The 16,780-nt window shown below is 40.2% G+C and overlaps 1 protein-coding gene across 1 annotated transcript; it reads right to left on the bottom strand.

Moving 5' to 3' along the window:
• Positions 1 to 76: 76 nt before the first annotated feature.
• Positions 77 to 3,741, bottom strand: LOC118101776 (interferon gamma). Its single transcript, XM_035147764.1, has 4 exons — positions 3,372 to 3,741; positions 2,528 to 2,599; positions 1,106 to 1,393; positions 77 to 667 (listed from the first exon to the last, which is right to left on the bottom strand). The coding sequence occupies exons 1-4, from the start codon at positions 3,492 to 3,494 to the stop codon at positions 530 to 532; spliced, it is 621 nt and encodes a 206-aa protein (XP_035003655.1). The 5' UTR covers positions 3,495 to 3,741; the 3' UTR covers positions 77 to 529.
• Positions 3,742 to 16,780: the final 13,039 nt, after the last annotated feature.

The raw sequence follows: 16,780 nt of genomic DNA on the forward strand, positions 1-16,780 counted from the left end.
CTCAGACGTTAAAGTTTAACAGCCACAACAACAAAGTGCTAAAAGTCACGAAAATCACGATAAGAGCCAGACGAGGTGAGGTTCACTCTGTTTTATTCACATTTTTCTTGCATGTGCCAATCTATAAATACACAATAAATAAATCAACCGTCAGTCAATAGATTCAGTTTTAAATATAGACTTTAAATATGAAAATAAATATAGAAAACTACAACATGTCAGTAAAATACAAAAGATAATCAGGGAATCAAATGTTTCCAGGTGAAACTGAGTCAAAGTCTCTGGACCCATTAACCTGTTCAAGTATAAAAACACCAAACTACCTTAAATAATACATAAAACTCCAATATTTTCAAAAGGCTTAGACTGCTGGTTCACTGTGATATGATCCTTTAAATATTATCTTAATAAAACAGAACAGAAACATTATATTTCAACATCTTAAACATTTATCATTAACTTTCCAACAATTAAATTTTTGCTTTTCACTTTTGTTTTGGTCGATGTTGAGTTTCTTGGCGTCTCAGGCTCACTGATGACCTATGACCTTCCTCGCTTGTCTCCGCCGCCGCCTCGTCTGCTTCTTGATGCTGCTCAGTGAACTCGCCTCCGCGTACAGCCACGGCAGCTCGCCCAATGCCTTGCTCTGGATGGTGCGGTCATCCATCTGGTGGAGAAAGACACGAGTGTAAGTTCCCACAACAGCATCACACAACCACAAGTCCTGTGTCACTTTCAGTAAAGCTTCCATTATCTACACAACATTATTCAGAGGTTTCTCTTTCCAGCCGGCTGGTAAAACCTCTGTAGAATGTCTGGAAGAGCAGGAGAGTCACCGCGAGTGTGCGTGTTGACGACGTTTCTAACACGGGACACACGCAAACATAAATAAACTAACAAAAAGAAATCAAATATCTCAGGAATAAAAATCAGAGCCAAACACGTGGACGACGCCGACGAAGACTTGCAGAGAGTTTTTGGTGATAAGAGTGAAAAATCTCCTGCTACGTTGTTCATGAGTGAAAGAAAAACTCCGGAGAAAGTCCAGACCGGATTCTGTGGACGTGCTCCGGAGGTCATGTGTGAAAGCGGCTCATGTCTCTACCTGGACTTTCCCGAGGTCGTGCAGCCTCTGCAGCAGTTTGCTCTGCTCCTGGTAGCGATGCCTCTTCAGGTCCTGGATCTTCCCCAGAATGTACATCAGGTCCGTCCTGACCTCATCATCGCCGGCCCCCGGGACAGCGTTGGCAGCCGAGTCGAGACCCTCTCTGCCCCCGGCTGTCGGGGGAGTCAGGTTCGGCCGCTGCTCCAACATTTGGCCAAGCAGCTTTTCATACGTCTCCAAAACGCCGCCCATGAACGTCATCTTTTCAGCAGATGATAAATGCGATTTCTGGAAGATGATTTTAAAATTGCTGATGAAAAACTGAGACTAAGCTTCAGATCCTGAATTATTTCCACATCAAATAAGATTTCAAGTCTATGTAATAAAATGAAAACAAACCCTGAACAGAAATGTAGAGCATAACATTTTAAGTTGACATTTGTTAATAAATCAAATACAAAGGTATCGTGTGTCAAACCAGCCGCTGAGCATTTGTCAAAGTTTCACACAATGAAAAAAAAAACCCCCCATTGTGGTTTCCCCACACAGGAGATACAATAAGCAGAGTGGGCCTGAAGGAAAATGTTGCTCGGTAAATGTCATATTTTAAACCTTCATGTGAGGTTGGAAGATTAATTGGATGCAAGAGCACAACAGAGGTCAGAGGTCGACTTTAAAATTCAATCTAAAGATTCACATGAATAAAAGAGCCTGAAATGCTCCGGAGGCGTCGTTCAACAGCAACAATCTGAATTTCTTCACCATAATAAATATTTTTCCTTAAATCAATTGAATGAAAGATCATCATTATTCAATTTAATGACTCATCCGCGTCTAAATAAGGTTTGAGCTCAGATGAGTCACATGAAGTTTCAGGACTGGAACAAATTCAAAATGGGAAAACCCACAGTGTGAGTGTGTGTGTCTGTGTGTGGGGGCATGTCTATCTATAGTTATTAGGCCAATTTTGGTTCAATCCCGTCATTGTGAGGACATTTTGACAGGTCCTAACAAATTGTCTTTTTGAGGGTCAAGACTTGGTTATAGGGTTAGAATCAGGTTGAGGTGAGGGTTGGTTATTTAGTTGTGATGGTTGAGGTTCGGGCAGAGGAATCCATTATGTCCATGAGTGTCCTCACGACACTCATGGACATAATGCCGGACTCGTGCCACATCTGGGCCAGAACAACGTCACAAGCGTTCGTCCCACTGATGCCGGAACGCAGCCGACCAAAGTGGCCACGTCATATCTTGACTGAGGAGGTTTTTCCTCGTGACCGGAATGATCCCGGATTCCTGATCTGATCAATAAGTAAATCTGTCAGAGTGTGTTTGAAGAGCGACACACACACACACACACACACACACACACACACACACACACACACACACACACACACACAAGATGGTGACTTTGTTTACCTCCATACTGTCGACCAGCGGCTCCCTGGGGAACACGGGCGTCCCGTTGTATCTCTCTAAGGCCCCAATATTCTAAAGAAGGGAAAGAAAAGATGTGTGAAATATTTTTCAGATCACAGGTGAAAATAATCAACTTTATTTTTCCCGTCTAAAACTTAAAGCATAAAGAGACATCAGAGTTTTCAGAGGTTTCAGAGAGATGGACTGAAGGTGCATTCAGGGACAGTCTGACGATTCCAGAGTCACTTGTCACTTTTGAACTAATGAGTCACAGTATTTCATTCAGAAAATTGAAGCGTGTGAATGTTTCCACTGTTCTGCAATCTGTTGGTGGTGATGCATTCAAGGACAGTCAGACTTCTGAGACCTAAGAGTCAGCTGTTGCTACTGAGCTCTGTTACTCTGCTCTTTCTTAGTTTCCTGCCAACTTACAAAAAACATTCCAACATTAATTTATTTCACTGACAAGCTGCATGTCTTTGCACTAAAAAGCTGCAGGGAGCTTGTCAGTCAGAAGGTCCTTGAATGCATCAGGCAGAGCGGCCCTGCTGAAATTTACATTAAGTTATTTTCAAAGGTTTTAAAGGAATTTATCTTAAATTTGGACGATGAGTTTAATATTTAGACAAAACCCAACAGACTCGTCCTTTAAATGTAAAACAAGTGCAAAGTACAAGTGTGCGCATGTGTTTGTGGTGAGAAAGCAGCAAGAGGAGGAAACTGGAAGTTAGAACCACAGAGTTAAACACAGTCAGCTGTACTCTAATCTCTGAGTAGTCTGAGTAGTATGAGTAGTCTGAGTAATCTCAGTACTCTGAGTACTCTCAGTAATCTGAGTACTCACATAGGTACGCAGGAGGTTCTGGATGGTTCTGTTCATCTTTTCAGGGATGTGCGATCCTCTGACCTGACACACACAAAGACACAGGGACAGATAGACCACTGCCTTCGCCGTGGAAACCATCATATCGCCGCTTGCAGTCGTCGGTGCAATTCCAAAGTCTGGACGGGCCTGGTGCGAGTGCCGGCGGTCGGATTGATGCCAAAGACGGAGACGGGCCGAGACTTTTCTGACTGATGCTGTGATGTTGTGAAGTTGCCTCAAAGTGCATAAGTCGTCCTGAATGCTTGAGTGAAAGCTTATTTATAACTCAGAGCGAGGGCGAGGCAGAGACACAGACACACAGGGGAGGGAGAGAGCGAGACAACGTGCGATGCCGAGATGATCAAGGTGTGAAAATTGTGGTTGTGCAGTTTCCTTTAAATTATCAAACTTCATAGAAGAGGCTGAGGGGTCTCCCACTCGCACTCGTCAAACACTGAACACCAGCTCGCAGCTGAACTTCAACTCACCTGCAGCTTTTATTAGAATCTAAGGTTTTACTGGTCAACGTGGGGACGCAGGTGATGGTCCTGATGCAGGCCTGCACCTGCACGCACGTTTATTGGAAGTTTCCTGAAAGCACTGCAGCCTGCGTCAGAAACCATCAGAAGATCCAGAAGCTTTAATGGAAACTGCTGCATCTGTGGTTTTATTATGAGCTGAAGGTTCCTATGTTTTAAATTAAAGCTGAATCAGAATCTGAGTCCTGCTGCTTTCAGACCTGCACTGAACTCCTGATAATCTCCTGACATTATGTCCGAGTGACAGACTCCGGACATTCTCCAAACTCCAGAGAAGTTCATGTCTGAAAATGACTCTTCTCTTGAGAACCTCCGGAGATTATCAGGAGTTCGGTGCAGGTCTGAAAGCAGCTTCAGGGAAAAACACAGGTGCACAGACTTTGTGTCGTATTCTGTGCAGCAATGAAATATGTGAAACCCACCACAGTTACTGACAGAGCTACTGACAGAGTTACAGACAGTTACCGACAGACTGACGACGCACGACCTGGGTTCACGTGTCGAGGTATAAAAGTTGAACTAGAAAGAAAATATTCTATTTCAGGTTTTAAAATTCTGAAGGGAACATTTTGTGTAATGCTGCTCACAAACAAACAAACACACAAACGTACAAACTGAACATTTCTGAACATCTGTTTAACAAAGTATCTATATTTGAGTTATTGCCTCTGAATGAAGAAACGCTGACGAAGCATTTAATGTAAATTCCGTCAGTGTGACTGGAGACTGATGAGCAAGACGAGAGCAGGAAGTGAGGTCATGCAGCAGAGACCCCGCGCCTGGGCGTGAGGTGTTTCTTTGAGCGGCTTCTAATTTAATCCGAGAGAAACTGATGAAGTTTTCTTGACAACCAAACAAACACACACACATTTGGAAAAACCCTGCAGGAAGCAGAGGAAAGTGAAAGCAGTGGAGGTCTGAGCTTCACAGAAAAGATTTTATTGTAAATGAGGAGAAGCTGCAGATGTTCAAGTGACACATGGGTCAATAGACACGTTTCCATGGAGACCGATGTTCCGATATTAACCAGATTAATACAATAGTCTGAAAAAGACACGTAAACAGCAAAGGTCATACTATGAATAATCAATAATCAAATTCAGATCTGTGGATTCTGATACTAGTCACATGATGTCGACACGTTCGGCCCAGTCACGCTCAACGTTAGAGACGTATACGGAGGAAGAAAGGAACCTTCAGTCCGTTCATTTCGTCAGAACCTGTGCACGTCTTCGGAAAGTTTACGGATACGTAGGAAACAGAGCAGTACCAGCAGATACCATCGGGGGGGCCGTGTAGCCAATAGTTCGAGTGAGACGACCATAAGACACTAGGAGGACATTTTAACAAAGACAAAGTTTATCAACGATGTTTACGACTCGATCGCTTTGGCATCTTTCTTATTCGTCCTCTTTGTGAAGCACTTTGACAGCTGATTGAAAAGTTCTGTAGAAATTAAGTTATTATTTTTATTATTATTGAATAAATTCAGTAAACTGAGTTTAAACTGAGCAGCTTGACTCAGTCGTACATGTGATTTATTTTAACCCCGGTTCCCAGGAAGGAAGATTGTTGACATTTAGGTGTTAGAGGTGTGAAGCCTACAGTACACGGGTATTCCCTTCACACACACTTACACTCACACACAGACTCACACACACACAGACACACACACACACACACACACACAGACAAACAGGAAGAGGTTTTGCAGGTTTTGAGGGAAAATTTTGTTGAATTTTTACATGAAATTTTACAGAATTAAAAGACAGAAAACAAAACTTCCACTAAAAATGTTGTTGCTCTAAGTTTGGTTTGAATTAGTTAGAAATGTTTTCTAATTGACTTTTACATCCCACGTTTCTTCAGCTGTAAAGTTCCATGTAAATAAAGTTTGACTGATGTTATAAAAATATTATATTTCTATAAAAATAGTTTATCGACCTTCCGACCCCCATGCTGAGCCCCGTCACAGTGAATGAAAGCAGCAGCTAATTATCTGAGGCCCGGATGTTGAGTGTCGGTTTGAATCCGGTGAAGGGCCTTTACAAACTAAAGTAAGTCTTCAACCACGTCCGCCCGTCGGGTCAAATTGGCCGCGGTGAACACCTGAGTCTGTGATTGGCTGCGGGAGGAAAATCAGGAAAAGGTCCCAGTGACGTTTCCACTTATAAACCTCAACCCTCCATTAAGGCTCCAGGGTCCAGCTGATGCTAACTGCAGCTGTGATGCTAACACTGTGGAGTTAGCATGAGAGGCGTTTAGAGGACACACGGAAATCACAGCGCTGGCTAACACAGCTCGGCAGCGCGGTTCCAGAAGATCCCATTCAACATCAACCGTAATATTTAACCATCCGAGGTAGACTCACCTCAAGCTACGAGATTGTGTAACAACGTTCATTTCTCCCGTAGAAGCCACAAGTCTGTACGATATCAGTTGTGTTTAAATGGTGTTTGATGTTAGGAAGCACTACCCACAATCCTCAGGTGTAACAGCGACCGTGAAGATCCTGTTGGCTACAATCGGGTCATCCAGCGTAACGACACTAGGTTACTACTCTAGAAGCAGCTGTCAATCATCACGTCTCAGCCAGTTCTTATATCATCAAATAAATAATAAAAACCAAACTGATCAGAAACACTTGAACAAACATCAGGGAGATAAGAACGAGCTGAAACGACAGAAACATCTTTACAAACATTTATTTAACGTCCACTTTGAGTTTTTCACTTTGGTCCATGTCCCATCTGCTGACATGGAGGAGGACATTTAACATTTCATTTTTTTTTCCGTCCCCTCCGACTCACAGAGGAAAACTCAAAGAGAATTTTCCGGTCGTCCACGTTCACCTGTGATGATTCAGTTTTTCTTTGGATCAAACTGAATCTCTCAGCTGACGTCAGCGCCCCTGTTCGCCCGAGGGGAAACCCCTTCACGCTGCTGTGGTTGGAAGTCAAGTTTGGTTTAAAGTGGATTCTAATGAGCTTTAAATAGATTATATTATATCAGAGTAGATTATCTGACTTTATATTTCATTCAATACATTAGGTTAGATGAGACTTTCTCAGATTAGATTAGTTCATATTAGATATTTGGTTCTAATAGATTAGATGAGTTAAAATCATATTATATCAGATTAGATGATATTAGTTAAGGTTACATTTGAATTTTCATAGATTAGATTAGTTCATATTGGATAATCCGACTTTCTATTAGATTAGATAAATTTAGATTTGATCAGATTATATTAAAATATGAGTTTATGTTTGATATATTATATTAAATTAGTTGATGTTAGATTAGTTTAGTTGCATTTCATAAAATTGGATTAGATTTGTTCCGAGTAGATTATCTGAGTTTATATTAGATTAGATGTGTAGAGTTCAGATTATATTAGATCAGATTATATTAGATCAGATTATATTAGATCAGATTGCTTGAGATTAGATCATTTCAGATTATATTATCTGAGATTAGATTAGTAGTTATATTCAATTACATTTTGTCAGATTAGTTTGGATCAGAATATGATTTTCACTTTCTGTCGACGTTCATCAGTTTCTTTTATCAGATTATGAATATAAATAAATCTGATGTGATGCAACAAACTTTCCTTTGAGCTGCGTTCAGGAAACGTCTGAAATCTCACAACTGTCGATTCTTCTGTTTGTGAGTAATAAAGTTTTCTCTAAAAATCAAAGAAATGAGGGAAGATGAAACTTTGTGTTGATGCTGATTTCTGCTTTTATTCAAACAAACAAGATTCAGTCGTAAAATAACAACAAGAATATAAATTAAGTCAATAAATGTATCATAAGTTAAGAAAAATAAGTTAAATTAAATTAAATTAAACATAATTCTAATTGGAATAACAAATGACCTGAAGAAATGACCTTAAATTAAATAAATATGTGAAACATGGTAGACGTTGTCGTGGAAACCCGATAAACACATCACGACACGTTACGACATTATGAGAGATGTTCGGTTGTCATGGAGAACACATCCCAGCTCTTCTATTGGTCAGAACTAGTGGGCAACCCGCAATGCCGCCAAGTACACGAGCCCGAACTCAGCCAGAGCTTTTCTCTGGTCCATGGGGTCGTCGACCTGCGGACAGACAAAATATGATTCAGTGAAAAGTCCGAACATTTTAAAATGATTCTCAGTATTTGTGAAATATTGGGAAAGAAGGAGGATCTTTCTTTTATGTGGAATTTATTTACAAACGTGAAGGTGAATAAAGTATTAAACGAAATGAAAGGGGATATAACATTACATATTATTTAATTACTAGTTTATACTTAAATTATCATTACATTCATATGCATATTAAGTTATGTCAAATAATTGTCTATTATTATATTTGTTGCATTATTATAATATATATTTTGACTGTTATATATATTGTATATATAGAGTATATACTCCTGCCTGCCTGGTGTTTCTGGGGGACAGATAAAAAGAGGACGCTGGTGTTGGACATGTGCGTCCACGTGTCAGTGATGATTAATTTGATCCAGACAGAAATTTACAGGTTTACAGAGTTTTTATCTGCTCATATCCAGGATGATGATTTAACGTGGATGATTTTTAGAAACATCTGATCAGCTGTGTGAGCGACAGTTTCCTCTCCAGACGTTTCATCAGTAACTGAAACCACAACATCTGACAAGCGCTCAGTTTGGTTTCTGCAGAAAAAGGAAGTCGTCACTGCAGAGCGCGGAGGAAGTGGTCGACCAATCAGAGCAGACTAAGCTTTATCAGGAGGAGGGGTCTTAAAGAGACAGACCAGGGGCTGATTCAGAGGCGGGGCCAGGGGGGGGCACCGGCTCCAGCTGAAATCTGATTGGCCCCTGAACAGCCCCTGTCCTGTCAGTAGTGTTTAATATATTAACACTAATAAATATGACAAATTGATACGAATTTTTATGTTCTAGGACTTTTTTAAGTAAACAATGAACGAGGAACAGTCTTTGAATCAAAGGTTTGTGGCTTAAAACAGGGAATGACTTAAACGTGCACTTTGCTGAATCAGGAATTGTGCACAGATGTTGGACATAAAATTGTCTCCTCTGTGTTGTGGCCCCTTATGGCCCCTGATTCTGGATTCAACACTGATGGTTTGTCTGCTCATGTCTCGCAAGATAAAACGTTTTTCAAGATTTTACTAGATTTCTCAGAGAATAATTAATGGATCTCACTGAAAACATGATTATGAGTGTTTCTGATTTGGTGCAGTTTGAATTTAAGTTGACTGTTGACGGAGGTGTGAGATCCACAGAGTGACTTCATGGTCCTTTTGGTTTTCAGCTTCTACTTGATTCTTGTTGAGTTGTTTTACTTCTGTGTTTGTATAAAACTTTAAAAAGTGAGTTCTTGAAATTAATTTCTTTCTTCAGACCTGCAGAGTCTGATCCAGATTTTCAGTGAGCCTGATAGAAAGCGTCCGTTACCTTTATTTTGCTCAGCTGGCTGATCATGTCTTCGTTGTCGTGGCGCTTTTGGCCCAGGTCTCTCCTCAGCACCTCCATCTTCTGCTGCTGCACCTTCAGTTCGGACCTCACGAGGTTCCTGTTGGAGATGGACAGCTGGTCCAGCAGCGCCGAGCCGGGGGCCGAGCCGGAGGCCGGTTCGTGGTGCTGCCGGTGGCTGTGCTGCAGGATGCTGGAGAAGATGCGCATGTAGACGTCCAGAGTGGCGTTCATCAGCTTGATGTCCTCTTTTCTCTGTGGAGGAGAGGAAGTGAGCGTCTGAGAATCAGTGTGCAGGGATCAGAGTGACGCTGAGGCCTCGTCCGGGTTTAGATCAGCATAAATTATTAAATTAAAGGGTTAATATGTAATATGTAACAAAAGTTTGATGACGACGTGAAGCAGCTTGTTGTCTCCACCACCACTGTGACTCATGATCAGGGTTGAGGTCATGTGTTAAGTTTAATTCAAGTTAAACAGCAAACGGCAAAAAATTATCACGATCCTTTACGAGAAAAAACTACGAACTGGCAAACGGTGTTTTTTCTTCTTCGTACGTTGTTTAAATTGAAGCAGAGACGAACAAAACCACAGATAAAGTGAATTAAATCCAATTAACAGACGACAAAATGAAACGTCCTGACACCTCGAATCAAAATGTGGATTTAAAAATCATTACACTAGAAAAAATGTTGGCAAGATTTTTAGTAAAGAATATTTTCTTTTATTTTCACTGACTTTCCATAAAGCTTAAATGTAAAACTAAAAATTAAACCTGACTTCAACAGGGACGAGAAACTTCTCCGTTAGTAAAGGGTCTATATATATATATATAATGATCTTTATGATTTATATACATATATATATAAATCCCTTTGTTGCTTCATGTCTGAGTGGGACCATAGAGGAGCATGTGATGATCACCAAGCATGACAGTGACAGTGAAATGTGTGTACATGTGTGTTTGTGTGTCTTGTACCTGACACGATGTGTTGATGCTCCTGATCACAGAAGTGAACAGAGGTTCTCTGCCGACTTCCACCTTCGTCAGCCCCTGAAACACAAGAAACAAATCACATGAAAATCATATGAGAGCAATCACAATATAGAAAACGTGTTCAGACGTTTAGAACGTGAAATATATGAAACATGTTTCATAATCTTCTTTGAAAAGTCTTGAAACGCAGATAGTTGTGTTGAAAACCGTCAAATCTCGACTCCAGTCACATTTATCCACATATCATGAAAGAGAATAATTAAAGTAAAAGTTAAAGGCCAGGGAGGCCATGATGATCGTTGCTGTTATGATGATGTGTTTTCAGTGTTTGCTCATGAAAGTGTAACGAGGTGAACTTCAACCTGCTTCAAATAATAAATTAATAAAACGTGTGAAGCTGTGATTAGTTATCATCAGCAGATAAAAGTGTCAATCAGAGGTTGATGTGGCCCCTCCAGGCTCCCGTACAACAACTGACCACTATCAGAATATATAGGAAAGCTACAGGAATATTAAGTTATCATCACAAGCTATAAGTGAACTTTGTAAATGCCGTGCACCATTTTCCCCTCAATAATAAATGATTGGTTCAAAAGTCATTATCTGTAGTAAAAAAATGATATAAATAAAAGCTAAATACACGAATGACTGCAGAAGATGTGATATTTCATTTGTACGAGGCTGCAGAGGGAAAACGTTACATTGAAATATCACATGTACGTTAATAAGAAATCAAATTCAAGCTCCTGTGTAATCTCCATAAAGACAGAGTCCTTGAATCAACCTTCATTTTAGGATTAAACTTGATAATCACAAGTAAAGGTTCAGCAGAAAGGAAACTGTGTGGGATCTCTAATCGAGCCCTGCGGAACGCCTCAGGTAAACTCACCAGCAGGTTTTCCATGGATTCCTGAGGCTGGACAGGATTTCCAAGTGCCAGCACAGCTCCCAGTAAGACCAGTAGACACATTGAGCACGGAGACATGTCGGATCGCAGGTTGTGCAGTGAACAGGGTCGTCAAAGAGGCTGAGGGAGTTAAGACTGATGTGTTGTCAAGTCGCTGATACTCTCTATTGACCTAGGGGCTCATATATATATTGCTGTCTGTATCCCTGTCTGTGACACTGTGCGTCTCGTCTGTGATGTGTGTGTGTGTGGTTGTGCACGTCTGTGGTCTGTGGGCTTTCAGCAGAAGCACCAGAAACAGCAGCATCGACATCAGTTTTCCTCTAAAACTCACTCTGCTGATGCTAAACCTGCGTGCACAGGAGACTCCCTGGTTAGGTTTCCATTCACTTCCATCCACGAACACACGTGCACACACACACACACATGCACACATGCACACACACACATGCACAGAGTGAGGAGACTCCCTGGTTAACGTGGCTTCACTGTGACGAAAGACCACTTCACCGAAATCTGAGTGTAGCCATGCACACAAAGCTAACTTTACCTTTTTGTGTGTGTGTGTGTGTGTGTGTGTGTGTGTGTGTGTGTGTGTGTGTGTGTGTGTGTGTGTGTGTGTGCGTGTGTGTGTGTGTACGTGCATGCATAAAACCTCATGGAAGCTCTATGAAACTATTTTGCATGTGTGCATTTTTGCTTGCAAGCTTGAGTGCATGGGAGTGTTTGCTTGTAAAGTAAAAGCATGAAATCAATGTGCATTCACACATTTGTGACATAATCAATTGGTCAATTTACTGATAATTGATAATCACTTATGTTAATTATTATTCAAGCTTCAAGGCCGAAGATTCTCCGGCTGCCGCTTCTCAGTCGATTCTTGTTTTTTATTTCCAAATGAAACAAATAAAAGTTGCATCTTCGTTGTATCAGAATCCGTTTGGATCGTCGATTTCTTCACGTCTCGTCTGAACGTCGAACAGAAACTCGAATGTCTTTAAGTTCGTGACGATGCTTCTACTTCTCTGTGCATCTTGAAGTCTGCAGGTGCACGCTGGGTCATTTATTTTATTTTATTTAGTTTCTAAGTGTTTTTTTATCCTGTATCCGAAATACTTTGCTAAATAAGTTCACCGTTCCTCCGTTCACCAAGAAAACATGATGCCCATCAGCAAGCAGCAGATGTGGTCGATGTGACTCAGCGACTGATGATTATCTGAACCGAGGTTTCGATCGAGTGTCTGAGAACTCAGAGTCTTTTAATCAATGGGGGGGGGGGGACTCAGACCCTGTGGAGGCTGGAACCAGGTGATCCAGGCCTCTGCTCACTTTCAGCTGTGGGCGTGTGGACCCCAAAGCTTCACTGGTTCAACCAGTGGATCCTGGTCCACATTCATTCTGTGTGTATATCAACAGTTTACGATTTGAAGCTGGTGCGAGGCTAGCAGTTTCCCCCTGCTCCCAGTGTTTGTGCTAAGCTAGGCTAAACATGACCTCCTACCAACAAATTTCCTTTTTATTGTTTGAAAAAAGATGTTCTCCAGACTAATTTAAATAGTTTATATTTATTTGTGAAATAAAGTCTGATGTTGTAATAATTATAAATTGTGTTCAGGATGATGTCACTGCAATTTTATTGATAAATAAACTGAAACTTTCATATATATACATGCGTGTGTGTGTGTGTGTGTGTGTGTGTGTGTGTGTGTGTGTGTGTGGCTGTGTGTGTGTGTGTGTGTGTGTGTGTGTGTGTGTGTGTGTGTGTGTGTGTGTGTGTGTGTTATATTATATGTATATATAGTTATTATGCTAGATAGGTTTCTGAGCATTTGGAACCAAACACTTCCCTAAGTATAGAATTAGGATTTTTTTTTTTTACTCTTAATTCTCAGATCCCTGAGAATTAAAGTCAATTAGTCGTTAGTTGTTAAATTGATTAATTGACCCTGGAACAGCAACAAGTCTCATCTGCACCATCAGTTCTTAATGTTCAACCATCACATGTTAAAGTGCACACACGTGTGAACACGTTGAGCTGATGCATCACCACGGTTTTCATCACTGTGTGTGGGAGAAGTCCGGGCACAGGTGGAAATGTCAGCGGAGGTGGACATGTCACCGCTGAAAGTCGAGTCACTGCAGCTGGAAACTTCACCACTACCGAGCTGAGTCATCACTTCAGGCACGAAGCCCGTCACCATGACAAACATTCAGCGATTGTCCGATAAACTTCACGACGTTCAGATTCGAGGAGACGCGCAGTTCAAGTAAAACAAAAGATTCTACATTTTAACATCCGCCACTGTCGCTCAGTGACCACGGCAACAAGGGGGAGTAAACTAACTAAATGACAGAGGCTTGAATTCCTTTTCACCTGCGGAACAAGAAATCCGATTGAAGAGAAACTAGAAAGTACAAATACTTCATTACTGTATTTAAGTAGATTTTTCAGGTATCCCAACATCCCAGTGCACGTCACTTACAACAGACACAACACCACGTTAAACACAGCGTTGATGATGAAGCAGAGCAGGAAGCACCCGCTCCATGTTAGCAGATGGCACATGGACCAAGCAAAAAGTCAGAGTGGATAGTATCACTACTGCAGAGGCTCCGTGTCCACATGAATTCACCAGCACAACATGGCAGCACCAGTATCTGACACATTTGAACAACTTGGGTTCATCTGGTGGAACAGAAATGTAGAAGTGAACATCGTCTGCATAACGTCGAACATCAGGTGAAGATACCAGAGGGAGAACGTGTTCAGATGATTTTCATTTTGTATTATTTTCTGTCTTTTGGCCTAAATGAGCTTTAATCACTTTATTATGCGGAGGTTTCCCCTCTTTGAAAGACAATTGTGCCAGTCTGACACACACACAGCACACACACACACACACACACACACACACACACACACACACACACACACACACACACACACACACACACACAAATTCTGACTGTTGGCTTTCTAAGTAAATGTTAATTAACTGGAATTAACTGCTCATCTCCTTTATTTAAAACCAGTCTCCATTGTGTGTTATTTTCCTAGAAGTCAAAACCAGAGTGTGGTCCAACCGTCAACACAAACACACACACACACACACTCACACACACACACACACACACACACACACACACACACACACACACACACACACACACACACACACACCCACTCACCACATCCTTTAGTTGGATGTCGAGGACTTGACGTTCCCAAATACAACCCCCTCTGTCTGACGAGTCCCATCAGCCTCCGTCACCTCTGACTTCATCATTAATATTCCATCGTATGTAAAGAGAAAAAAAGAAAATCACCAAAGTTCATGTTTGTTTGGAGGATAAAGTTAGAATATAAAAATTTTAATGAGTTTAAATTCGTAGTTTTTGTAACACTCCTGAGGAAAATGTTAATGTTCCAATTATCCACGAGCAAACTTTGCTTGTTAGCAGCTTACATAAATATTGCACCATAAATCACTGGGTCATACCAGAAAGGCTGAAGCAGGAAAAACCTCATGAATTATGTACTAATATTACTTATTTATACTTTAATACTTATTACAATGATGAAAACTGTTTTATTTTTCTGTTTGAGACGCAAACTTGACGAAAGCGAGAGTAGAAGAAACAGTGATGTTAAATGTGTTCGTAAGCAGATTTAATATATTATGTTTTATGTGTTTAAGTATTTTATGACTGTGCTGACTCAGAGCTGACTCAGATGAGGATGTGTCAGCGCTTCGTGTGGAGGCGGAGCTCTCACTCTGGGTTTCGGCGGTCGTACCAGTGACTTTCGCTGGAGTTTCCGAAGCTAACGGAGACGACCATGACTCAGTTTTGCTTCTGAGTGAACTGCTCCTTTAATTCTTCCACCAACTCAAACGTTAAACTCTGAATCTGTGAAACTGTTTGAATTGAGGCGACTTGATGTTTCTTTTTCTGTCGTTTTCCTCCTTTAAATGTTTCTCTTCTCTTTCCAATAATCATCTGGTTTCTTTTTTGTTTCCGTCTCGTTCCCTTCTCACATTTAAATGTTTAAACTCATCTCATCTTTCTTTCTTAATTCCTCCTCCTTCATTATTTTCTTCCTTTTCTTTCTCTCTCGAAGTTCAATTCAATTCAATTCAATTCAATTCAATTCAATTCAATTCAATTCAATTCAATTTTAAGTTCAGTCCTCCCACGTGTTGTAGTACCAAAGCCTGACCAGCAGAGGGGGGTCAACACTCAAAATAGTATAATTAAAACGTGAACAGTGATAAAGATAAAAAATACAGTTTATTTCATTTAGAAATTCATATAAATATAGATACAATAATACCTTTCATGTTATTTTAAATTCAATACATTAAAGTAACTTTTCAAAGAACTTTTAACATTCAGGTGAATATTTTCATAAATATTTTTATAAATATTTAAAGCTTTAAAAACTTTAAAACAAAATATAAAATATTAAAGATCTATGAAAAATGAAGAAGCAGAATTATGAATATAAAAGATCCTCTGAGAAACTACAGCTGTGGATGGTCCTGATGTTTTACCACCTCTTTGCCTCATGTCACTCAAAAGAACCACATTATCTTTTTTAAAGTAACATAAATATAAAATAATTTTGTCCAACAACATAAATTAAATTTTCAAATAACAAATTATTCAAGTGCATGAAAAGTCCAGTTAAATACATTTTTAACTGAAAATAATAAGCTCAAATGACGATGACGATGAAGATAATGATAACGGTGAAGATGAAGATGATGAGGATGATGATGAAGAGGATGACGCTCTACAGGATGTGGTGCTGAGTGAGCTCGTCGATCCATCGGAGGATGAAGGTGAATTCTCCGACAGCCTTCAGTGCGACTTCATCTCTTCTCTTCTGCAGGAAGTGACATCAGCACATTTCATTGAGATCAAAGATTTCATTATAATATATATTTAATAGCATATTGGAAACAGCGTGTCGTACAAGGCAGATTGTAATAATATGATATTACATATAGAATAATATAGATGTCGTCAGCATTGGTAGCTGGTTTTAAACAAAGCATCATTATCTGTATCAAAATAAGTGGTAACAGTTGCCATAGCAACAACAGCAATAAACACATCGTGAGTAACATCAGTTTGAAATCAACCTGCAACTTTCAGTACGATAAATAAATAGCTGTTGTAGTAACAGCAGCAGGAAGAGAGGGGGCAGTGTTAGCAGCAGAAAAGATGTAACACTGTTGGTGGTTTTACACGTATGAGCAGTGATAGAAGGATCTATATAGATCTCTATATATATCTATATATAGAGATCTATATAGATCAATTTTCTTACCTTTTTGATTTTTCTCTCAAGTTTCTTGATGATTTTGAACGATTTGGAAGGTTTAGACGAAGAAACCTGAAAACAACGTAAACAAGAACGTAAACAATTTGTGTTCTCACACATGTTGCAGTGTGTGTTACAG

Source organism: Hippoglossus stenolepis, chromosome 22 (assembly GCF_022539355.2).
Source record: "Hippoglossus stenolepis isolate QCI-W04-F060 chromosome 22, HSTE1.2, whole genome shotgun sequence".
In the NCBI taxonomy this organism is placed as follows: Eukaryota; Metazoa; Chordata; class Actinopteri; order Pleuronectiformes; family Pleuronectidae; genus Hippoglossus; species Hippoglossus stenolepis.